General features: G+C 41.4%; 1 protein-coding gene across 1 annotated transcript; it reads right to left on the reverse strand.

The window, feature by feature from the left end:
- LOC146789919 (zinc finger BED domain-containing protein 5-like) lies at positions 1-26,040 on the reverse strand. Its single transcript, XM_085631224.1, has 3 exons — positions 24,735-26,040; positions 11,816-11,998; positions 1-164 (listed from the first exon to the last, which is right to left on the reverse strand). The coding sequence occupies exons 1-3, from the start codon at positions 26,038-26,040 to the stop codon at positions 1-3; spliced, it is 1,653 nt and encodes a 550-aa protein (XP_085487350.1).
- Between the last annotated feature and the right edge of the window lie 68 nt (positions 26,041-26,108).

A 26,108-nucleotide genomic window follows, 5' to 3' on the forward strand; every position in this document is an offset into this window, starting at 1 on the left:
TCATTTGCAAAGGCAGGAAAGCTCAGAGTGGGCAAAGTCCGGCATCAGAAAAGTCTTGCAGTTGATCGGCTTTGACATGGCATAATGCTTGGTGAAGCCCTCTGCATTCAGATTTAGAAACATTTCTGGAGGGTATATCTCCGTAATAATAATAATAATAATTCCTATTTGTAAAGCATGAACATATTACCCCCTTAAGGGTTTCAGAGCGCTGGGGGCCGTCAGGGAGATTAAGTGAGTTATTGCCCAGAGTCAGATGATGCTGAGCTGAGCTGCCCCTGGTGTCAGGATTAAACCGTGGCCCTGCTCCAGAGTCAGCTGCTCTGGCCGCTGTACCACATCTATTTCTAGTGGGGCAGTCTGGTGAGTCTGGTGAGTTGAATCCAACAAGTGATTTGACATGCCAGCTAGTACAGTTTAGAGAGGACGACTACACTCTAACATCAGCCAAGGTTTCCAAGACCTCAGAAATAGCACTTGGGTTTCAGGACTCACTCCAGCAGAAGCCAAAAGCACAGTCCAGGAGAGGGCGATTTGGAACTGGCCACTGGAATACTTCAGGTAAGTGGGCTTCTTGCAGCTATTGCATCCCTGAAGCTTAACAGGAGTACAGCTAACTGGTCCTTGGATTCCACCTCTTTTTCCTGGGTACAAGGGAGAAGCAGGTCTGGATGTTAGGTTTCTCGTGACAGGTCAAAACAGCAGGTGCCATCCTTCTCCTGTCATCCACAGGTCCAGAGGTGTTCTGAATATGGTACTGAGAGGAACATTTATTCCCAGGGCCAGCCTGTGGGTGGGGGCAAATCTGTGCCACTCTGTAAACAATGCTGTGAAGGTTTCCCGGGGTGACCACTCACACTTTTGCAGTAAATCCTCCGTGTTTTACCATAAATTATCCCAGAGAGCCATTTTTTACCAAAAACCAAGTTTTCAGACTATTTTCTCCCTTGTCCAGAGCTCCTCTGCCCACCCTAGAGGTGTGGCTAGGGAAATAGGCATACCCTTCCCTGTGATTACCTAAAACCGTTTTTGGGGGGCGGCTCCTCTTCCACTGTCAGTGGTACCTGGCTGTCTAGTAGTACAATAGAAGGAGTGGCCCAGATGTGAGTTACATCTGCTTGTGATGGGATGGGCATCCTTTGAATTTAATTAAGTTCCTGGGTCACAGTCCAGATGGCCATCAGTTCAGTAGAAGGTCAATCTCTCTCCTTTTGTCTAAGCTCTGGCAGCCACTTCACACTTAACCAAGGAACCATTCACCTCTTGGGTGGCAGTGAACGATGGCAGAAAGGCACATTCAAGTGGAAAAATTACAACTTTCTAAAAGTGTTATTTTCAAAATAGTAGTATGAAATCTGATTTAATCATAAGTTGGATTTTAAGTTACTATTAAAATGATCCCTTGAATAATTTTTTATAGCTACTCCCAAAATGAAATTTGGCATTATATGGTCACATAATGTTCTCCAGTCTATCCAGCATTGCCCCAGTAAAAAAAAGACTTATGGTTTTATTTCACTGCCAGGACATGTGAAACATATAAAATAGTTGTCTATGATTTAAATACTGTGACTTATAACATTTTAGACCTGGCAAATGGTTTATTTTGCAAGGTTGCCTTGATAGCTTTAAAACTGCACACTCATTGGGCAGGGAAGGCCTGGAGATATGCATTGTATTGTCACTTTAGTGGTGGCACCATATGTGCTGCATGCAGTTCCCTAGTTACATTTGTCGTAAAGGTCCTGTGTGCACTTTTGAACCATATACTAGGGACTTAAAGGGAAGGTAAATATGCCAATCAGGTGTATAGGCAAATTTGACCTGTTTGAGTTGTCCAAGTACATGCATTGGGGCCTTTTTAGCAGTGCCCAAGTGTGCAGAGTCAAAAAATAATCAGTTAAAAGAAACAGGGGTTACCATACAAAGAGGCATTTTCTTACAAGGGATTCTCATATTCAGTGCGCTCATAGACAGTCAGGCTCCAACCACAGTAGAAGGGACAACCAGTTTTGAGGCTTTCAGATAAGGGAGAGGGCAACAATCTGAAATCAGGTCTCCCTTTTGGCAACTGAGTTGAGTGTTAAAACAGGGGATCTTGGTTAATTGTATAATAAGGCAAAGAGGGAGTGCTGCAAAAGGAGATGGGGGACTCTATGGAAAGAGTAAGGATTGGATGGTAGATTTTCTCCAATTCATGGCTTGTGCAGAGAGCAAATCTGGTAACTCAACGATCACTTGTTCAGAACATTCCTGGACCTAGGAAGAATCCATCCAATGAAGACGGCCCTGTTGTAAGAAGAATCCTGAGTCTTGCATTAAGCAGCACACATAGAAGTGACAAAATGGCATTTGAAGATTGTTTATTTGCAGGAAGGGGAACCTTCCTGCATATAAACAATCTTCCCCTGCACGCAGACACTCTTGCAAGGGTGCCTGCATTGGTGCTACACTGCTAAGTGTAGCTCCAGCGCAGGGGGAAATGCAAGGCTGCACCATATCTTTGTAAATATGATGCTTCCCTGCGTTTCTGAAGTGTCGGAGTCAGACGTTAAGCCATGATGACTAACGCATCACTCCGCCATTTCCTTGAACATATGCCCCTGAGTGACCATTGACACAAAGTAGAAATATATATGTTTTCGACCCTCCAATATATGCCTGAAGCATGTAGACAATTCTCATTATAGGCATATTGTGCTACTTACTTGCATGTATCACACACTGTACTGAAGCCATTGCAAAGGTTGGCAAGCATTGCAGTATTTTATTTAGTAGCCCACTCCTGTTTGTTAAGCCACTTTTTATTCTGTGGTGTTATGATTTCCAATACACTATCACATGCAAAATGGTAACTGTCTGCAGCCAATTGTCATCTGGGAGTGTCTGGTTTCTGCTAAGATAAAATAGTATGCCTTGGACGGAAGTAACATTTTTATTATGTTCACAATACAATAATTGAATCCTCTCATGATTATAGGAATTTGCAATTCGACAAATAAATCAAAGTGCAGGCTCTAAACAGTTGCTCATAACATTTTTATTTGTTTTTAATACTTGACTGATGCAGGCAATGCTCTCGACGCTGCGCTGAACCGATGCCACCACATAAATAAAAGGGATATTGAATTAAGAATGACCATGCGGATGTGCAGGGCAACAGCGGAGAAAGATGGATACTTTCACCAGGGATAGCTTGTATTCATATTTCAATCCAAAGCCTCAAAATATTGAAGATGGAAATATAAATGATAGCGATGCAGAAAGGCAGCAAAATTAAACAGCCGTTTCAATGAGTATTCATCATTTCTATTAAATACTGATGAATTCCACACTGCATGAAATTATTTATAAAGCCAATGTACTGCACTATCTGCAAAGATTAGGAAATAAGGGTTGGGGATGAGGCTTCAATTTAACTTGCTGGTTCATTGTCCCATGAGACTAACTCAGTGCTGCTTTTGTGATTTCAAAGGTGAGATATACTGTTTAAAATTTCCACGAGAACAATTACAAATCCCAACCATTATAGGGCCTATTTTATGTGAAGTCTGGTGCAGCACTATTGTAATTTCGCAGCACTTTAATTTAGGGTATGCGGTTTTTACAGGAGAAAGGTACTCTTTTCTAAAGCATTAATGTTTGATAGACTCAGAGGCCCAAACGTACAAAGGTTTGCGCCGGGTTTGCGTCACATTTTTGGTATTTATAAGGCAACACCAATGTCAATTTGCGTTACTTTGTTAAAAAAAAAAAGTCGCTCAATACAGTTCATTCTTCTGCCTTGCATTACTTTGCATCAGGGAGGTGTTTTATGGCTGGTGCATGAGAGTGCCCATGCATTGACCCAGGGATATTGACGGAAATCCATATTTACAAAGGGTTGTAGAACTAAGAGGCATATTTACGAGCCCCATGGCATAGCTCTTGCTCTACGCAACATGGTGCAATATAGACGCTTCACAAAAAAGAGGTGTATGAAGCCATGCACAGCAGTTTGCGTGGCCCTGAGTGACTTCATAAATCTTGAGTAAATCAACACAGCACAGATTGCTGTGTTGCCTTACTCTAAGCCAAGGAGGCATTCATTGGCGCTGCATGGGTGTTCCCACGCAACTCCCATGGTTTTTGATGCAATCCCAGATTTACCAGAGCTGGTGAACCTGGGAATGCACCAAAAACATACCTCTCCCCAGGTGGGGCGTAACAAGAAGAAATATCTTCTCTTTGTTACTTCCTCTTTCTACGTGTGCTGCATTCTGCAATTAGAAACTTTTCACAGAAAGAGGAATTTGCCTATCAGGATTGTTTTTGTGCAGGAAGATTTCCTCATGTTGCGTGGGTGCCTGCAGTGCTTCTAGAAAGCCAAAGCAGTGCCAGCACAGGGAGAAGGACATGAATGCGTTGCATTCTTTTAAATATGGCACATTCCTGCCCATTTCCTGTCACACAGTAAAGAGCAGGAAGGTGACATTTGCTGCGCTGCAATGCACGACTTGGCCATAAACATGGCCCTAAGTTTACATACAAAACACACTGTGGATAACATTAAAATTGCCCGGCGCTTCACGTATCTCAGATACTGGTCCCCACCAGTATTTTTTATATTAGTTATCAAAAACCATCACTGAGATAAGACATCAATAAAAATCAAATCTTCTTAGTTCATTTCTTTTTGTTGTTGTTTATTTTTCTTAAGCAGTCAAAACATAGCCGCAGTCTGTACAAAGCCAACACATGTTTTGCGCTCCACTGCGCTTCTTCAGGGCTGTTTACAAACATAGAACATTACAATTAGAATCTAAACAAAATACAACTTGAAATTCAGCATAGTAAATCTATTTAACAACACACTAATGTGAAATACATACATATCTATACAAATACAAATTATATTTGCCTCCATGTTTTCTATACCTTCTCCTTTAGGGGCTTCAGAAACCATACAACACCTGGTATTCCCAGGCAGTCTCCCATCCCAGTACTAACCAGGCCCAATCCTGCCTAGCCTCAGAAATCAATTGAATACATTTCTTCCTTCTTCACAAGCAGTTAGCCCAACACCTTTTTTCTTTTATCGTACCTATACATCTATTTATCTTTTATAGTCTCTTGATTTTTCTAGTCTTTTTTCATCTTCTAAAGTTAGCACTTGTACTTCCACAAAAAGAATTCTAAATTGGTGAAAAAATATTTCCATTATTTAAACTCTAGTAAGGACTTCCAACTAGTTTTCTTTAGATATTTATTTATTTTATTATTTAATTCCATATTTCTCACCTTATAACAATTTTAATCTCCAAGTTCTAAGTTCATTATTGTCAGTATTTCTTAATTTATTAAGTTCCACTTGATAAGGTCTGAGAAGAGTAAATAGAACACTTATACATTTCCTTTCTTAAGCCTCAACCTTACATTTCTATTAGTACTCTTTTGGCAGTTAATTCACTAGCCACTCTACCATCTCCTTGATACACTCTATATTAGAGGCAGAGATTATGTCCTTACACTTATACATTCCTTAAAACCAGCAGTTCATTCCCCAAGAAAGTTACAGTTAATCAAGTTAGAGAATATATCATTAGGATCCTCTATCCTTAAATAGTATCAGTCTCCCCATAGTGGATACATTATATCCCCACCCTGCAATCTTACCTCCATTCAGGCTGGAAGCCTTCCCGTCCTTCTCCTTCTGAATCCTAGCGCGTACTGAGCACTTTGCTTTCCTGTCCTTAAATACCCTCTAGATTGTTTATTTATCTGCACCTCTTAGAGCGCAAAAAAAAAAAATTATAATAATTTTAAACCCTTGCATGTCTGGGATTTGAACTCCCGGCGCATGGATAAATATGTACTTTCCTTAAGCTATTGAGCTACGACCTTCTCACGTTTCTGCGAGTATGCAGGATGTCTATGTTCTATAATTTTGAAATTCCTACAAGTTAATTACTCATTCTTGTGCCTAATCTTCAAACAGAAAAAGGTGAAAAGAATTGCTTTTTAAATATACAAATTACGACACCTGGCATTGCCGGGATTTGAACTCCCGGCACTTGGCTAGATAAACACTTTCCTTAAGATATTAAGCTACTTCCTTCTCACAAGGCTAGTAGTATATTTTATGAGAACTTAGCGATTACTAAAATATTGCCCAATCATAAGACTTAACGTTTATCTTTAGATGTTTTAGAGCAAACCTTTGTTTTTTTGTTATATAAACATTTAGGTTATTTTTTCAATTGTTTAGTTATGTAACTTTATTCAAATTTTTACTAACGAAAATATTATTATGAAATAATTTGTTACAATATCTAGAATCAAACCCCCATAGTATACATACATTTCACTTCCTTAGTGGCTAGTGCTAATTCTCTCAACATAATTATGTCTTGACTTAAACAGTATAGGTGCTCTTTTACTTTCAATCTTCTTAGAGGGGAGAGCATTCTATCTCCTAAGTTTGTATCAATGTTCTGGTGCAATCAGGAGAAATATCTTTATTTCTCTTTGTAATTGACTATTTGCAAGTGTGAGGCATTCTGCAGAACACATACAAAGAGAAAAAGGCCTCAAAGGATATTTTTTCTGCAGGAAGCTGCATTTCCTGCACAAAAAACTATCCGTACCACAATGCAGACATCCTTGCACTCTAGCACAAGGGTACCTGCATTGTTTCTATCAGTCTATAAAATTGCTAGTGCAGCGAGAGACTATAACTGCTCCACTTCTTTGGAAATATGGCACAGCTCTGCTCTCTCCCTGTCACACAACGTAGCACAGCAACTTCACTTGCTGTGCTGCTTGCGCAATTTTTTTATCCGGGTCCAGAGTTTACCTCTCTGTATGTTAACTAATTATAGCTAAGTAACCCTATGACCTGCTGGCACACATTCCGAATTAAATCAGGTAACTTCCGCCAATTGGGAAAATTGTTTCATTATAACAGAGTGCATTTTATTGCAGAAGTGCAACCACGCCTCTTTAGTTAAAGTTGCCACCTCAATACACAAGAAAATCCAACATGGTTCCCTAACAAGCTTTGGTCCCCCACACTTGAGGCAAATAGTGTTATTTCCAACCTCAATGCTTCAGCATGTCCACTTTAGAGCATGTTCAAATGTTGTAAGGGGCATCCCAGAACCTTCGACAATTAACATTATTTTTTCAACAGGCGATTTTCTCCGCAAATAACTCTGATACCGATGAACAAAAAGTGCACAAAATGGTAATGATTTTAATGGCACAATGGTCTTCCAGTCATTTCTTCCCGTTTTCGGAGTTTCATTAATTTTCATCTGGACATTTTGGAGAAATAAGCCACAATTGAGCACTGTACTGCATGCCTTATATATCACGTAATTGTTCGCGATCACCAAATATTAATTGCAATGTACACATAGGAGCTGAAGTTTGCAGAAGCTAAGTAGATGCACGTGCAATTTTAAATAAAAAAATGAGGGGGGTAATTGACATAAAAATGCACATCAAAATAGAAAGACACAGATTTACCTCTACCACAGTGGTCATGCACATCTCAAGTTCTAATTGGTGGTCGACCTACACATAGTTTGATGATAGCCAACACTTATAAAGACATATTCATATTATCTCCTCTTTTTCCTGTCTTCGTCCCATTCCTTACCAATGGAGTGACTGTGCCCATTTGCTCCCATATATCAGTCCCGTAAAGCTCTCTTATCTTTCTATTATAAGATCTACAAAGATTTATTAAGAACCCTCCCTTTCCTCCATAGTTTCAGTTTTCTTAACAACCCCAAAGTAGGGGCTGAGTAAAGGAAGGGAGGTTGGGAAGGATCCAAGGAATGGGACAAGTAAGGAATAATCGGAGTAATGAAGATTACTGGTAAGTAATCCAAGCATTACCTCCTCTTCTTCCTGACCTTATCCTATTCCTTACAAATGGAGAAATGTCAAAGCCAATTAACTTTTAAAGCAGCCTTGGAAAAAAATACACAAAAAGCAGGAAAATAGAAGGAAAGAATTCATTGTCATGCAACCCAAACAATTTATAGAATACAAAAACAATACAGAGTGTAACTACCATCCATTAACATGCAGAAAAAAGGGCATCAATCATTCAAATGATTCTTCAGAACATGAGAGCCAAAAGGTAGTTCAGACCCCCAGGCAGCAGTTAGCCTATAATGAGTGATAAAGGTGGAAGAGGAAGACCAAGTTGCAGCTTTACATATATCCTTAATCGAGACACCAGACTACTCCGCCTATGAAGCTGCCATCTCCCTGGAAGAGTGAGACTTGAAATCACCCAGCATGTCCTTACTCACTGCCATATATGCTGAGGAAATAACAGACTCACCTTGCCACTGTCTAAGAAGACTGTTTCTCCCCCCTTTTCACAGGCCAAAGACTGTCCGACTGTCGGAACTCAGCTGAACGGTCAATGTAAATCCTAAGGGCTGTCACTGTACCAAGGAGATAAACAAATCAGGAGCACAAGCCTCTTGCAGAAATACAGGCAGAAAGATCTAGTGGTCCAGAGGAAAAACAGAATTGATCTTGGGGTGTAACTTAGGGTTGAGAGATAACACCACCCTATTGTCTAAAATTCTTAAGTACGGAGAATGGTATACCAGATGGCTTTGTTCTCTAAACCCCCTCTCAGAGGTGATGCCCATCAAAGCAAATACTTTAAATGTGAGAAATGTTAGGGATACATCCTCTGAACTCTCATAAGTCTCTCTGTGAAGGTGAGCAAGACCTAAAGATAGATCCCATGAAGGAAAGGACCCTCAGATCTCTAAATCTGAAACCCCTTAAACAATCTGGAAGCCAAAAGTTCTGTGGACGACAAATTTTCCCATGGATACCTAAAAGTCTTAATGGAAAGCCAGTGAACTATAAGGGTATAAGTGTAAAGAACACTCTTAAATCCCCCCTGGATAAACTGAAGAATATCAGCAGTTGGTGCAGAAACAGGAGACAAAGACCTCTCCCTGCACCAACAATCAAACGTTCTTCCATCAATAAGGCATATGAACACCATTGGAGACCTCCTAGATGACTGAAGAGAATGAGATATTAACAGAGATAGTCCATTTTTCATGTGATCCTCCCTCTCAACCTCCAAACCGACAGTTTTACCTTGGCCAGGGTCTGTGCAGGAAGTACTTGCTGGATCAGGGAAGAAAGAGTAAAAAAAAATAGTCACTCTCCCTCAAGAGCTAGAAACTGAACAAGAGAAAACCAGAGTTCCCTGACCCAAACAGTAAGAACAAGAATTACCTCTTCTGGTTTTTTTCCTCAGAAGTTTCAGCAGAAACCCAGGAATTGGGGCTATAGGAGAGAAAGTGTATAGAAGGTCTGAAGCCTCGTGAAGGAAAGTGGAGCTTTGGCAGTCATGGGAGAGGCAAATCGGTCCACCAATGCAACCGTTCATCTGCTGCAGATCTGGCGAAACAACTGGGGATCTATGATGAATTCCTGAGATGAAAGAAACACTTCACTTAAGAGGTTTGCCTCATAGTTGAGCAGCCCCTGAATGTGAACCACTCTGAGATTGAGAAGATTGGTCTCCACCCACGAACAGATTAAGAGAGCCAACCTGTTGAGGGTAGAGTAACCCATGCTGAACTGATGGTTTACGTGTGGCAGTACTACAGGGTTGTCGACGCAATCCAAGAAAGCCTGGTTCATCTAGAGGGGAACAAAATTAAGAAAAGCATTCCAAACCGCCCTTAACTCTTTCCAGTTGGAGCAATGTCTGCTTTCTTTCAAAGTTGAAATACCCTGAGCTGCCTGGCCCTCCAGGACTGACACCCAACCCAGAGTGTCTGCATCAGTTTTGAGGACCAAGGGAGCAGGAAGGAAAAGGGGAGTAACTCTGGCTGGAGTTGGCAGAGTCAACCACCAGTGGAGATGCTGTCACACTGAGGTGGACACCTGAATCATTTTGTTGTAATCGTGGAAATGGTGTACCACACAGCCCAGTGAAACTGACACCATGGAATGATGACCAAGGTTGCTGCCTTGACAAAAATGAGATAGAACTAGATATCATGTGCCACCAAGCATGATCCTGAAACAAAGAAAGGACAAGTAACCTGTTCACCATATGACTGAAGCTGTAACCAGTCCCTCACTGATGCTTCCAGTTTGTAGAGCAGGGTTCAAATGAGATTTTTCAATCAGGAGAGTCTGGTCCCTGGAAGAAATGCCATCCCCAAGCGAGTTTTGAAGACAGCTTCAATATAGTTCATCTTCTGAGATGGGACAAGAAGTGACTTCAGGTGAATGAGAAAGGAGCTAGATAAGTTCCAGAGACTCCATAGTCCTAGCCATGTCCGTCAGGGCCTTCTGCTGAGAGGAAGCTTGGATTAACACGTCAGCCAAATAAGGGAGAGCAAGAACACCCTAAGAGTGCAAGAGACCAATCATTGGAACAAGTATCTTTGTAAAAATCAGAGGAGTGTACTTGAGGCCAAAAGGAAACACTCAGATGAGCCAGTGATGCATGCCAATGGAAAATCTGAGGAACCACTGCGAGACTGGAGCCACTGGCATATGAAGATATGCATCTTGGAGATCGATTTTTGCAAACAATTCCCAGAAGACAGTGGTGGAATCACTTGCGGCAAAATATTAAATTTGAAGTGAATGGTCTGAATGTACCTAAGGAAACAGAGGTCTAAAATCATAGGAAAATCTCCTGTGATTTACCTGACAAGGAAGACTCAAGAATAAGAACCAAAGCCTCTCTCCTGAGAGGGGACCTGGGCAATTACTTATTTTTCTAGAAATGATTCAATAGTCCCCTCCAAGGCCCTTCTCATGATCATCTCCCTGGGCTACTGGGTTTGTAAAAAATGAGGTTCCTGGATCTCTAGAGAGACCTCCAGAGCATAGCCCTTTGAAACCACTTCAAGCACCCAATTGTCACAAATGCAGGCCCTACATACCTCCAGAAACAGAAAGAGATGACATCCCCAGGACAGAGGGAGAGCCTGTCTTAGTCATGAGGGATGCTTAAAACCCCACTTATTACTCAGCTGATGGGATGATCCAAAACACGGAGAGGTTTGCATTGAAAATGAGACTAACTCTGTGGAAATCTGTTCACTGTTTCCTGTACTGAAAATATCTCATACTTCCAGACTCCAAAGCCTTCTCTTTATGATAGAAAGGTTGTACATGTTTTGGTTTTTAAATGATCTCTTGAGAACCTCCTCCAATTCATCACCAAACAGTCTGCTACCAGAGAAAAGCATCCTCAACAAATTGTTCTTCTGAGCCGCCTCTGCTCTCCAGTTTCATAAATGCAAATGTCTTCTAGCAGCTACAGAGCTTGCCAAAGCCATCGCAGATGCCTTTAGATTATCAAAAGTGATACCTGAAAGAAATTTTACCTGGACTCCCATACGACCCAATAACTGTGAAAAATCCAAATCCTTGCCTTCCTGGATTGCCAAATCCAGAGGCTGAAAGTCCTTAACTAATGACTGGTAAGTATATACTGTGTAGATTTCTGACCTTAAAGAAAGGCTGGGATTAGCACTGAGTTTTTCTTAGGGCCTCTTTCACCTGTGAGTCCACTGGGTCAGTTTAGGTCACATCTTTCATAAACAGGGAATGCTTCCCAATGAGATTCAAAAGAAGAGGTGTAACTGTGAGAACCTGACACAACTCTGTCTTCTACAGTGCCAAAGGATACAGTATCTTCTTGAATCTAGGCACCGATCTCCCTCTGGATCTATCTGTTCACACTTTGAGGTTCAGAATGGCAAGAATCACTGGTATCTTAGGGACTGAAGGCCTAGGAGTTGTCTGAACAAGTTACCACTAGTACTGGGCTGATCGTGGTCCTCTGGAAGCTGAAGGTTAGATGAAAGATAAGAAATAACAGGCTCGAAGGCTTCCCTCATAATGAATGTTGCCCTGGAAGAAGTGTCTGAGGGCAAAACTACCTCCTCTGCAGCATAATCCGGTGGGGCCCAAGAAGAAACAGACAAAGGAGAGGAAACTGAACACAAAGAGTCAGGTGAAGAACCAGGACAAATAGGAGCAGAACTCCTTCCCCTATGTTTGTTGTAGACCTCTAACAATTGTTAAACCATCTCCTAAAGGTGCACCTCAGACATAGAAGGAGAATGGTGCCTATGCATCCGAAATAATATGCAACTTATTCCACAGGAAGCCATTCGCCATAAAACGCAGCTCCCAGGAAACAACAAGAGCTCAAGTCCCCTGGGAGCTCCATGACTGCCCCATGGAATTGCAAGAAAGTCTTAGCCGAGACACTGCTCTCGTCAAACACAGCCCCAGCAGAACAACAAAAGAAACAAGTGTCCCCTGGGATCTCCCTCAGTGTCTGTGTTGACATCGAGAGCCACTGATTTGAATGTCTGTCTAAACGTGGCCCTGGGATACCACCAACTAGCATCTGTCGGGCATAAAAGTAAGAAACAGAGGTACCTCAGCAACCACAGCCATTAACAAAAAAAACACACAGAGCAGGCAGCGGAGAATGCCAACAGCAGTCCCCAAAAGAAAATGTAAACTTGCTATGACACTGCAACCGCACATATTGTAGTGCAACAGGCCCTTGCAATTTAAATAGGAAGACAGAACCATATGTTTCATGAGGGCTCCACAGCAATATTCTGAACAACCCTGTCAGAGACAGGTACACAAAAAAGAAAACAGGAAGTGTGGAGGAAGGGGAGGGTATTTGTACATCTTTGTAGCTCTTTTTATAGAAAGAGAAGACAGTTTTAATGGGATGATACAAGGGAGTGAATAGGCAAACTCACTCCATTGGCATGGAATGAGACAAGCAAGGAAGAATTGGAGTAATGATGATCACCTGTAATTAATCTGATCATTGAATGTTATTGTGTTCCTTGCTGATGTACTGTGAGCTGCATACTCGCCATTCTTGTCCCAAAAAGTATGATCAGGTAAGAGATTTACACTTTATAATAGCCAGTAAAATCTATATTGCAAGATACAAAGAAAAATATACATAAAACAATAATCTAAACTGCAATAATTTCTAAATCATACTCTAAAACCTGTTTAAAAATCAAGTGAACAACATGATCACTACAAAAACCGGCTAAGTACATTGTAAAAAAACACTTCTTTAGTTAGCACATTGAGATAGCTTTATAATAGTATAGAGCACTTGACTGATACAGAACCCTAAAAATCGGATAAATTACTGCTACTCAAACTAGCCTTTAAAGAAACTCCTTACTAGAGATTTAAAAATGTGATTATATATACAGCTTTTGGGCTAAAAGCACCTTACAGACATAAACTTAGATATTGATGCACACATCTCACTCCATATTGCTTAAAACATTTTTTACGTTTTTGCATACCTTCCAGAACGGGACATAAGCAAATCATGTGAATCACTTTTTCAGTGTTGTGAATACAATATCCGAAAGTAGATACCCTTATGGGTCTGTCACATTCTGTGTTCAAAATTAACCTAGCTTTATCTGCTTGTTGAACTTATTTTTACATATGAAAGAGCAAATACGTCACCAGCAGCTGATACCTTTTTTAATACACCTACCAGATAGCTCCAGGTCATAAGAAAGGCGTTCAACAATTATTTTTTCATTCGAATGCAAAATGGACCTCATTTAGAGCTGAATGGTGCGATACACAGTCAAAACCTGCCAGTTATCACATCTACCATATTACAAGTGCCATAGGTTAAATTGACTTGTATTACGGCAATTTTGACAACCGCCACATTTGGGATGGAATAGCCTAATGGCATTGTGCTACTTATTTCTTTATTTGCCGTTTTATATTGCATAGACATGGACCTATGAGTGTCACAGCACCATACATAAGATCAGATCCACATACCTAAGCACTTTGGTTTCATTACTTTATATTTTGCTGAGGACAGCTGACAGATGTCTAGTTATGTTCAAGCATGATGCAGTTCTTGGAAGCATTTTGTGGAGTGGTTAGCAGAGGATGGAGGTGTTCAGGGATAGAATATCACTCTTCTCATTATCACAAGTATTGCCCCCTCCTCCTGTATGATCGGTTGTAATGAATAAAGTCAACATTTAAAATGGTGACTACAGAGTTGAAATTGTTGAGGTATTAATGTTGTTTCCTTCATTATTATCGTCGACAATTCTAGATATGTTGCATTATAAAAGCCTTTTTTATTAGATGCATTCTTTAATTGATCGAACTGTATCATAATAACCTTTTTGTATCCCTTAATCATTCCAACCCCTGAAACCTTAAAACCCTGATTTTCCCATTAGTGTTACCCTTCCCCGAATCATATCAGATCCTCACTGCTCCTTAACGCTACCCTTCCCTGAACTCCAAACACCACTAACTACCCCTTGAAGATACCAATCAGTGGACCTGAGCAACCTCCTACTACCCTTTAATGCTGCCCTTCCCTGATTCCTAACAACTACTTACTAGCCCCCCGTCCCTTCCAGAGCTCACTTTAAATGTTCCTCTCTCATTTTGGCAGGAGGCTGCTCCCTTGCCTCTGTTCCAAGCACACTTAAGTTTGCCTTATAAAGGACAACTGTTTGGGATGTTTTTTCTTTTTTTGTAGCCACAACTTCTTTTTTTAAAGAGGGAACGTTTTTCCCACAATATTTGATTGCAAACTGTATGGCTGCTGATATTCAATGAAAACTATATGACTTGCAAGCTGCAAGTAGTGGTTAACATCAAACACAGTGATTAGCATTTGCTAGACTCAAAATAATGAGACATTTTGAATTTAACATCTTTCTTTACAATGGTCAATCAATCAATCAAGTAGTACTTGCATAGCACGTCTTATCATCTGAGAAGGTATCCAGGCACATGCTGCAGGTCTCAGTCGAAGAGCCAGGTCTTGAGCTCCTTCCTGAAATGGGTCAGCGAGGGTGGGGAGGTGGAGGGTGTTCCAGGCTTTGGCAGCGAGATGGCAGAAGGAGCGTCGTCCGGCGCGGCAGCAGCATATGGGAGGGTCCTGTGCGAGGGCAAGAAGAGTAGAGTGGAGGTTCCTTGGGGGTCGGTGCATGTGCAAGCAGTGGTTCATGTAGGTGGGACCTTGGTCGTGGATGTCTTTGTACATGTGGGTCAGAAGCTTGAAATGTCAGCTCTTCTGGACGGGGAGCCAGGGAGGTCTGAGTCAAGTGGTGGTGCCTGAATCACCAGTTCTATGAAAAAAACATTAAATAACTGAGCGCAGAGGATAGTGCAGCTAATGCACACCCTTTATGTGTAGGGGGAGATACTGTTTCTTTCATGAGTCATGAATAATAAATATAGTCCTGAAATATCATTGGAAGACTGGCTATACAAGACAAAAAGATTTCTCTGAAATCAAGCCGATCCGAGGTGTGTGTTGAATGAACCTTAAGTTATAGGCCTGAGTCACAAAATGTATGGAAAAAAATAAACTTTGCTACTTTTGGGATAGTCCCAAAACTTGATACTATTTCTAACTGTCCTGGAATTCCCAAAGAATGTTAGGAGCTCTCGTGGAAAGTATGGCCGTCACACATGTTTGAAATTCAGGCATACAGATTTTTGCAGTGGAAATTTGAAAGAAAGATAAATAACCATCTGCGTATTCATCTTTTTGTTTCTCCAGAGGGGATGTATGTTTCCTTTGAGGGCAACCCCCTTCCAAGGTACCCTATTAATTGTAGCTTTTTTCTTCCCTATATGCACTATGGAAATGCATGTGTGCTACTCTAGGCAGGAATGTACCTATGTAAGTTGCCTGGGTTAAAAATAAACTACAAGAGGAACAGGATTATTACAAATTGTTTATGTTTCGTGATTTGTGCTCCCATTGCAGGAAGATCACTTCTCTTAAATCCGAAAATATGCTATTTATGAAGTTGCAAATGCAGAAATACCACCATGCTATGGACTGGCCATGATTACAAATCCTATTTGCAAGATTAAAATTCTACCAATCATGAATCACTGAATCAGTATAGGCATTTTGCATTTCACATGCTTTTACTTTTCGCAACAAAGTGGAATTTATTGGTACAAGTAGCTTGGTGAAGCAGGCCAAATGTTTACTGGAGTTTCACTCCATGCAAAAAAAAACCTTGGACAATGTGAAGGGCAAAACAATGACACAAATCGTGTCCCAAATCTTGTTCTGGAGAACAGGTGCTGCTCTATCACTTTTCATGAATTACCCACTGTTAAACACCACGTGAAGTCAAACCTGCGGGCTTATTAGAATTGCTTTGAAATTGATAATACTGTTTATCAGCAGATGTGCCTCGGTGTGTTTGTAGTAGATACTCATATGTATTCTATTGCCATAGGGTATAGCATTCTTTTAATTTATAGTAAGACACATTTTCATATTTCATATGCTAATTATCAGCTATAATTTGTAGCCTGTTCACTTATCCTTTGACTTTGACAAACATCCTTTGTACGGAGATGGTTTCACTTTACAGTTAATAAGAGGGAAGAGAACTTACTGTGATGGAATTAGGTCCTGAAAATGTAATTTAACAATCTGCGAGAGAGTTTCATGTGCTCGCAAAAAAAGACTTCAATGTACTGATTTGTTTAAAAAAAAAAATATATATATACAATTAACATGTTGGTGCTTAGACCTGTTTCCAAGAACTGCTACTGACTTTATTGAGAATAGCAATTATTTCGAATACAAGGCTCAGAAATCTGTATATGATTTATTATGCTGCTTTGAGGTGATTTGATAAAAGAAAAGCCCAAATGTAAGCCAGTTTGATAGTGCATGCCTGAGTTATTTTTGTAGTAATTTAAAAAATGTAGGTAGGTCATGTAGAGACCTACACAAATTAGGAAAGTACAAAAAAGGTCTGCATTCTTTTCAATCGTAGAGGTTCCCCCATATGAAGGTGGTGGAATCTCTACAGCAGAGGCTCAGCTGGCACAGCTGGCAGAATTAGCTCACTGGCAGACCAGCTAGTGCAGAATTGCCACGACTGTGGTGTTGAAAGGCCCGTCCTACGTAGGAAAGGACTTTGGCATTGATTTTTCTTGTTTGCATCTACCATTCAAGGAGCAGCAGTCCAAAAGTAGAAAAAAAGTAATACTGCTCACTATCACGCATATTCAGTTCCTTAAAATAAAAATAAAGAAATACCAGTTGGACCACTAGGGCACAGCTGTATGATCGGTACTGCACATTTGTCAAAAATTCTTCTGTCATGTTGATGGAGAAGCATTTAGTGCTATAATAAATTGGGCTATTTAGTTGAAGAGGGTGGAAGCCCAACTCAAGCAACAACCACAATCCTTGTCAGAGTGAACCAAACAAGTAACTAAATTAACCTGTGCCTAACCATCTGGTAGCTTGGCACAAAGCTGTCAGTCTTAACTTAGAGGCAACATGCAAATTATTTTTCTAGCATACAATCAGTGATAACGTGAAAACACAACTGAAGAAAATTCCCAAACCAATTTAGAGAAACAGACTACATTTTAAATAAATAAAATGATACCAGAATGCCAAAAATCCAATCAGTAGAACCGAAAGTCACAAGTTCAGGCTAACCGCAATGGAGCATGGGTCAGATACAGGGACCAGGTTAGTCCTGCTAAAAAAGTTACCTTCTGAAAGACCAATGCGAAGAATTATTTTTGAGGTGGAGGTGGCCGCGAGGAGAATGGAGGGTTTTGCAGATGGTCGAGACTTTAGCGTGAACAGCAGGCCTGGCGTCTTGGACTATTGTTATTGAAGTGAGAAGATCTGGTTGAGTGTCACAGATGGTTGTTGCTGGAGCATCATGTTGGTGGTCACCATGGGCTGTTGTTGCTGTAGAGTTAAGTGAATGTCAGGGCAGTACTCTGGTAGCAGCAGGGACAGTCCTCAAGGAAACACAGCAGGCTTCAAGCAGTAGGTCAGTCCTATTTGGAACAAGGCATTCCTCCTTTTATATCGTCCACAGATCCAGGAGTTTACTGAAGAGTGGTTCATTTATACCTGGTTCCAGCCTTTGAAGTGGGGGGATTCCCTATACTACCTCCACATCTGGTTCTGGTAATTTCTTTCCTTATCATGTCAGGGCTCCAAGAAGTTTGTGGTGACAAAGGGCTGGTGTCAAGAGTTTGTGTGTGCTGTAGGTAAGCCCTTTAAAGTGTAAGTAAAGCAGGAAACAGTTCTGCCCCCACACCATCCTGCCTACACCCAGTCCCCTTTGTCTCACTGTCTGGCAGGAATGCACAAAGCCCAATAACAGAGCCATTAAAAGTCATACGACCAAGGAAACTGGCAGCAGGCACCAAATGGTTAGGAGAAGAAAATGGCAACTGCCTCAAAGTGGCATTTTCAGAATTGTGACTTTTATCTGATTTTACCATTAAAGACGGTTTTAAATTACAATTCATTTGAGTGTGAACAACAGCTTTCTATCTGCTCCCAAGCAAAAATTGTTACGTATTAAATGTAATAATGTGATCACATGCTTGTTAATGGGAGAGATTGTCCTCACTACAGAGAAAAACGATTTTAGGAGTTTTTCCCTGATAGGACATGTAAAACATAAATCCACATGTCCTTCTTTTTATGAGCCTTTAAGGCCTTCTTTAGGGGTGACCTATATATGTATATAATTAAAAGGATGGTTTAGGTCTTGCCAGGTCACAATGGCAGATTACAACTGCACTACAGGCTGCTATACAAAGCCTGACACATCTTTTAAAAGGCTAGTGTAGTGTGAGGCACACTGTGTGCTGCATGCACACTAATAGCATTCTACAGGCCCTGGGTGCCTGTTGTACCATTTACTAAGAACCTATATGTAATGTAAATGTACCAATCAAGTATATGCCAGTTGTATCATGTTTTAGGGAGAACGCACAAGCACCTTTAACACTGGTTAAAGGAGGAAAAGTGCACATAGTACTAATGCCAACACAAATGGGTTAAGCCCAAAAGGCAAAAATCTCAGTGAGACCCCCAAAAAGGGCCAAGTCCAACATGACTACCGTCCAGACAGCAGCTAGGGTAGACTAATCAAAATCTTGATGGGCTTACCCGCTTAGGTTATAGAATTTGGACAATAGCCCTTTTCTGCAGAGCCACTTGTCAGTTCAATGCCCTTTGAAGCCTAACTGCATCCCCCTTGCATCATAATCTGGGATCACTACACTAACCCATTTCAAACCCTTCTCCTCTCTGTGGACTCCATCTATAAAGCTTTTGACCTGTAACTTGCTCAAGGATGCATCTCAGTAAGCAGACAGTACCACCGTAGCCAACATTGTGATGTGGCTCATTCCACCACCCTTAGGTCAGACTTCTGTCCCCAGCCCAAGGAAAACTCTATTCATAAAGGCAACAACCAGCAGAGGCCACTGACAGCTGTCTGTTTCAAGAGCCTGGACCCAGGCCATCCACCGCCAGGTGTAGACTCCTGGGGCAGGTTGCAGTTCCAGTCTTGTGGTTGGCAAGGTGTTCTCTACTTGCTCTTGAAGTTTCTCAGTCTTCTGAGGTTTCTCTACGGGAGGGGGGCAAAAGACCCAGGTTGTAGCACCCTAGTTCAACCCTCTTTCCCACCAGTCTAGGGGTGGTAGCCTGAGACTAACTACTCAGTCCAGGTTTTCTACCATAAGGCTGAACACCTGCCTGGCAAGCCAAGTCTTGCAGGGGTGAACCACCTCCACCTGCAAGAGTTACACACTCTGTGTGTGATGTGCAGGGGTCTGCCTGGTGCAGGTCTTCAGACCTCTGTCTCCGTGACAGTGCAGGGAGATCCTCCAGATCTGAAGTGGCCTCATCAGCTTCAATCTTAGGGTGCTGTGTTCTCAGAGCAGGCAACCCTTGATCCACTGGTCCTTCCGCTGTGGGCTGTCTCCACCTTCTGCCCCTCCGTATGGACCCCCGGACTTGTCTTTTGAGGGTAGTACCCCTAGAAACCAGAGCTTTCAGGGCATCCTAGGTAGCCCCAGCACCCATTTCCCAGAATGCAATCAATGATCATCTGGGAATTGACTATCAACTTTCTCTGGGTCACTTTCGCACCCATCTCAGGGACACCAGAGCCATAAGGCAGAAGAAGTCCTGCCTATGGGCCTGAGTCAACCTTCACACATGTCCGGTGTACTACTCTGGGAAAACCAGTTTTTCTATCCCCATGATCTGACTTGATATCCCTTAGGGCAGTGACAGGTATCCCATTAACTGTTACCAAATAGAAGTGACAACTCACACCCTCAGGCATCACATGTTTACCCTTAGAATCCACTCAGCTAAGGGAATACTAGGGTCTGCTCCATCCTTTGCTCACAGGGACTATCCACACCTAATGTCACACTGGCCATCGCTGTGCAGTTCCCACCAGTGGATGTTGTCTCGTTACAGTCTAGGTCCCCTTGTTTGTGCTGCACCTGGAAGCAATCAATGCACAGGGTTGAAAATGGGGTGCCGTGGGCCATTGCACACTAGCTACTCCCCTATTCTTAGAAGGGGCATGGGAACTATTTAGGAAACTGTCTGTGTCATTGTTGACCTCCCTCTCCCTCTGCTGGTAGGAACCTGCACCACCCTCCTTGATGTCACTCACATGTACCTTCTTATGGACTCTGTTGCTGAGCCAGAGGTCTGCTTCTTTGGCAATCTCCCTGGGGTCAGCGAGCTTGCTAATAATTAGGTGTTGGCCAACTCAGGAAAGCAGTTACCAAGCGTGTGCTCTCTCAAAATCAGATTGTTCATAACTACTCCCCTTGCTGCCGCACAACTACCCAGTCAGTGCCTTACTTTAGAAAGCCATATAATCTTTCAAGACTGGTCAGACAGTTTGTGACTGTCCATAAATCGTAAACATTATCTCTCTGGGGTGAGGCTAAACTTGGTGATAAAGGCTGCATTTACAAGGGTGAAGGACATCTGGTCAACCACCTCTAAAGCCAACATGGTATCCCTCCCAATAGCCTACATGTGCCTCCTCAAACTAGCCCCAAAGAATCCTCTTGGGCACTACACATTCTATCTCAGGGCTAACTCATAGGCTGCCAACCACCTATCAATATTATCTCCCACCTCAAAGAAAGACACCAGGTCTTTGGGTATGTGGAACCTCCTGTTTTGATTAGACACTGTACTGTTGCTGCTACTGGTCTCTGGGAGCTGCTGCATCTTTAGGTCAAATTCATTTAGATTCACTCTAGGAGCCCGCAAAAGTTTATTTTCCCCAGAGCTAACTTTTTCTCAGCTGGCTTCATGCTCCCCTCCCTGTACAACTTTTTCAGCTCAGCCATACTGCAGCTTCTAGAATGTCTAGATCCAACTTCATTTTTACAGGCAAGAGTCACAGATGCACACATTTAAGGCAGAAATAGAAGTTGGAAGAAGTGAAAAATGTAGCAGAGAAAAATTGCAGAGTCCAAATGTCAACAAAAACTGGTGCAGCAACAGAAGGCAAAAATCTGGGGGAGACCTTGCAAAAAGGGCCTGGTCCAACAAGTGAAATGTCCCCATTAACTCAGCAAGGAACTCTTAATTCTTCATTTTTCCCTCTGTGTCTCAGCAGTTTTGTGCTCATTCTACCACACTTAAAATTAGGCCATATACCTTGCAGGTGTGTTGTACTGTAATGATAATTTTGAATTCCATCATGGAGTTCAAAAGGAGCCAGTGGAGAGAATGTTGAAGGGTAGATTCACATTTTGCCATCTCCATCAGTTTGTCACATTCTACCCCCTCCTTCCCAGTCCTGGAGTCTACAAAGGTTGTCATCTGTTTTTGGGAATCAGAACAGTATGGACACCTCTCAGTAGCCTCAGCCTCCCTCCTCCAGTGTTCTTTTCATCTTAATCCAATATTAAGTTTAAAGGTTACCTGTGAGCAGCAATGATGAAAGTAACTTTTTGACAATTGTGTTTAAAGTGGCTTAGGCTATCCCAAGATTTATGGAACAGTCAAAGGGAAGAATCCTGGCACCTGTACCACCCATAATAGGTATATGTATCTTAAGTCTATTCAGATAGAACATGTTCTCACTCATCCTGCAATGTATTTGGACTAGACACTTTTGATGTTTGCATGCTTACCCCAATCGTTCAGCAGTCCATGTTGTTCTTTGAATTCACCGATTTACATTTTGGACTTATTTGTGCACCCTCACAAATATTTTGAATTATTCTCAATATTTCACAAACATGCATGTATGAGAAAAGATATACACACACACCGACTGTGAAACAGACACTTAATTTTTTATAATTAACACTGTGACGTACTTTGTGACATCAACTAATTAGGAAAAGGTGTAGTTTACAAAATGAGTCAATTCACAGGAAAATTCTTGAGTATGATTCTGTAGTAAGATAGTTCCTTGCTATTTCCACATGTATCCTGCTTAAGACTAAGGGTGTCATTTATCTACTGGCATATCAAAGACTGGCACAAATTAGGATTGGCCAATCCCACCGTTTCCCCACCTCATGTAGAGGTGGGAACCATTTGGTTTCTTATGGTGGAGCCTCAACTAACTCCACCATCAAAAACCTTTAGTCACCAGCCCACCTTTCACAGGAAATCTTGCTTCACTTTGTTGGAATGCCCACCATATTTTTCATGTACATGACTGCCAGGCAAAACCATTGCGGCCCCAATCTTAAACTATGCAAAACTGTTCCTGATATACTGGGTGAAAATCCCTAACATGTCAGGCACATTTGTTTGCAGAAAGACATCCTTCTCACTTTGGGTGTTTGAGTCTATAAAACAAAAAAAATGGCAAGGTGGCTGACATGCATGATGGCCCACCTAGCAATGGATTTTTGCATAAAGAGAGCTCTCATATCGGCAGAAATACATTCAGCAAAAAGCTTAAAATACTTAATGATACTTAAAATATGATGAGCAGTTCCCCGCAGAGGCCCATGGGTGCAGAATCTAATGTTCAGGAGTGTCTAAACGACTATCTAAGCTTGATGCTAGTGTTTGACCAATGGAGGTCAAAACAAATATAATAAACCGAATGGCACACTTTCAGTTATTAGTTATAAAATGCCTGAGCCTCAAAATGTTTGAGAGAATGTTAATGCTCTATATCGATTACTTTATGAAAATATTTATAGCTGTGAGCTTAAGTTGTTAAACTGATGAATGTGCTCATTTGTTTGCAATACTTCCCTGAAGCTTCCATAAAATGTAATGAAATAATTAAATATGTGTAATGTAGCAACGAAATAATGTCTTTCTGTCTATTTATGCCAGTGCAGGCAAGCCCACCTAGGATGCGTGCGCATTCCAGACCACTTCCGGGAAATGTAGATGTTACGGTATTGTAAAATCTGTCAGGTAGCTCATTTACCTTTAGTCCATTCAGATCAGAGGTTGATGGTGGGCATCTTAAAATGATTGCACATACAACTGAACATTAATTGTAATTGCTACGGTATGTGATGTTATACATTCAAGAAAACACAACTGCAAAAGTTTGAAATTGCTTTAAACACTTCCAGACCTCCAACTGGATTTTCTCATTTGTCACTTTACGTAGTAGCCAAAGGCACAAGTTTTTTTGTTTTGTTTCTATTTTATCGTTAATAATGATACATTCTATAGATAGATAGATAGATAGATTTTATTGTTTCAATTATTAAAAGCCGTCACAATGTCACAAACAGGGTAGAATAATGAGACATTATAAAAACAGCAGATAAAAAGTATGACAAATGACTCAAACAAGAATAAAAAGCGATTTTGATAAAGTTCCGTAAAACAGAGTAGAATAATGAAACATTATAAAAACCACAAGTGAAACATATGACTTCAAGAAAGTGCTATAACGGTGTTTTTCAACCTTTTTTGGGCAAAGGCACACTTGTTTCATGAAAAAAATCACGAGGCACACCACCATTAGAAAATGTTAAAAAATTTAACTCTGTGCCTATATTGACTATATATAAAGTAATTCTCTTGAATAGGAATCAAATAAACACAAAGAAAGAATTTTATAATTACTTTATTATGAAATAGTAAGTAAACAGAAATATGAAAAATTATAAAATACTTTATTGATCAGTGCGCAACCTGGGCCTGTTTGGCTGAACACAAAGCTGATATTCTGGCTGGAATCGAAGAAAGACACACACGTAGCTCTTCGTCAACAGCTCTCAGTCTCTCTCTGTATTTAGTTTTTATAGCAATCATGCTTGAAAAGCTCATCTCACACAGATATGTAGTGGAAAATGGGAGCAATGTCAAAATAGCTTTATTTGCCAGAAGGGGGAACTCCTTGGCAGTATCCAACCAAAAACTGTCCAAAGGTAGATCAGCAAATCTTAGCTTGAAACCACGATTTTGTCTCAGTTCAGTTAGTTCCTCCTGCTCCTGTAAAGTCATGTCCTTTCCACCAACTGATGCTGAGCTATAAGGGTCCCTAACCCAGTCAAGGCATTCAGTGGAGACTGAAGAGAAATAAAATGACAACTTCTCCTCAAGAGTTTTTAACCTCTTCTGTGCCCATGACGAGATAGTCTCGTCATGGAGCACGGTCGCGCTGTGCCCATGACGAGACTATCTCGTCATGAACCCCACCCGCGTGGGAACCGCCGGCACAGGAGGGGGAAAGGGCGTGGCACCGAAGGGGTTAAATGTTTAACTATTATCTCACACAGTGCAGCAGTGTGAACACCTTGCCATTGCTTGGTGAGTGTGAACATTTCAAGATTGCCACTTTCCACGTGTTGATGCCAGAGTTGCACCTTTGAACGGAATCCATTTATTTTATCTGTACTTGTAAGCAGGTTTTCATTTCGGCCTTGCATTCGTGTGTTCAGTTCATTCAGATGATGAAATATATCTGCCAGGTATGCCAGCCTTGCACACCACTCATCACTTGCAAGCAGCTTTGCGTAATCTGACCTCTCATTTGTCAGAAACACTTTAAGTTCCTCCCGCAGCTCATACACACGAACCAAGACCTTGCCACGCGATAACCACCGGACCTCCGTATGAAACAGCAAGGTTTTATGCTTCGCTCCCATCTCCTCACACAAAGCTGCAAATATGCGACTTTTCAGGGGTCGTGACTTTACAAAGTTTACCATGCGCACAAAATCATCCAACACATGAACTAGGTCTGCTGGTAAAGTCTTGGCTACGAGGGCCTCACGGTGTAAAAAACAATGCGTAACAATCACATCTGGATTTCTTTCCTTCACTCTGCTTACAAAGCCTTTGGTGCGTCCGACCATGGCTGCAGCTCCATCGGTGCAGACACTTGTGCAGTTTTCCCACTTAAGTCCTCCTTGTTCAAGGTATTCTGATGTGACCCGAAAAATTTCTTCTCCTGTTGTTTTTTCTGGCAATGCCTTGCAAAAAAAGAAGTTTTCTCTAATTGCATCACCATCAACAAAACGCATATTGGCCAAGAGTTGAGCATGTCCACTGATATCAGTAGACTCGTCAAGTTGCAATGCAAATTTCTCACTGATACGGATCTTTTCCAAAACCACACTTTCGATGTCTGCAGACATGTCATTAATACGTCTGGAAATTGTGTTGTCTGAGAGAGGGACTTTGGCTATTTCCTTAGCTGCTTCAGGTCCGAGCATCTCCTCTACAATAGCTTTGCAGGCGGGAAGTATTATTGTCTCTGCCACAGTGTGCGACTTTTTTGACTTGGCTATAAGTTCAGCAACTTGATAGCTAGCTTTAAGAGCTCTTTCATTTACCTTTGTGGTTTTTCTCATGAAAGTTGCCTGTTTCTCTGTGTTTTCACGCAGGCGAACAAAATAGTCCGCATTCTTGTTTTGAAGCGAAGGGTGTTTCGTTTGGAGATGGCGTTTAAGTTTGCTTGGGACCATAGCACTGTTAGCTAGCTTTTCACCACACACCACGCACAGTGGAGTTGGTTTGTTTGCATCTCCGGTGAAAGTAAATCCAAATGAAATATAGCTTTCGCTATATTGCCTTGTGCCAGAGAATTTGCTTGAGCTAACCATCTTTGCTTTCTTTTGATCCCCACTCATACTTGGGCTCTCATCTGGCTCCAAATTTTGTTCAGAGTCCAGTTCTTTCCTTTTCAAAAACGTGTCCATCACTGCAGAATCTCACTGTCACTCAGTACTTACTGTGCTTGTCTCCTCCAGATAGCCGCTGTCCGTCA

This window comes from Triturus cristatus, chromosome 10, assembly GCF_964204655.1.
Source record: "Triturus cristatus chromosome 10, aTriCri1.1, whole genome shotgun sequence".
NCBI classification, from domain to species: domain Eukaryota; kingdom Metazoa; phylum Chordata; class Amphibia; order Caudata; family Salamandridae; genus Triturus; species Triturus cristatus.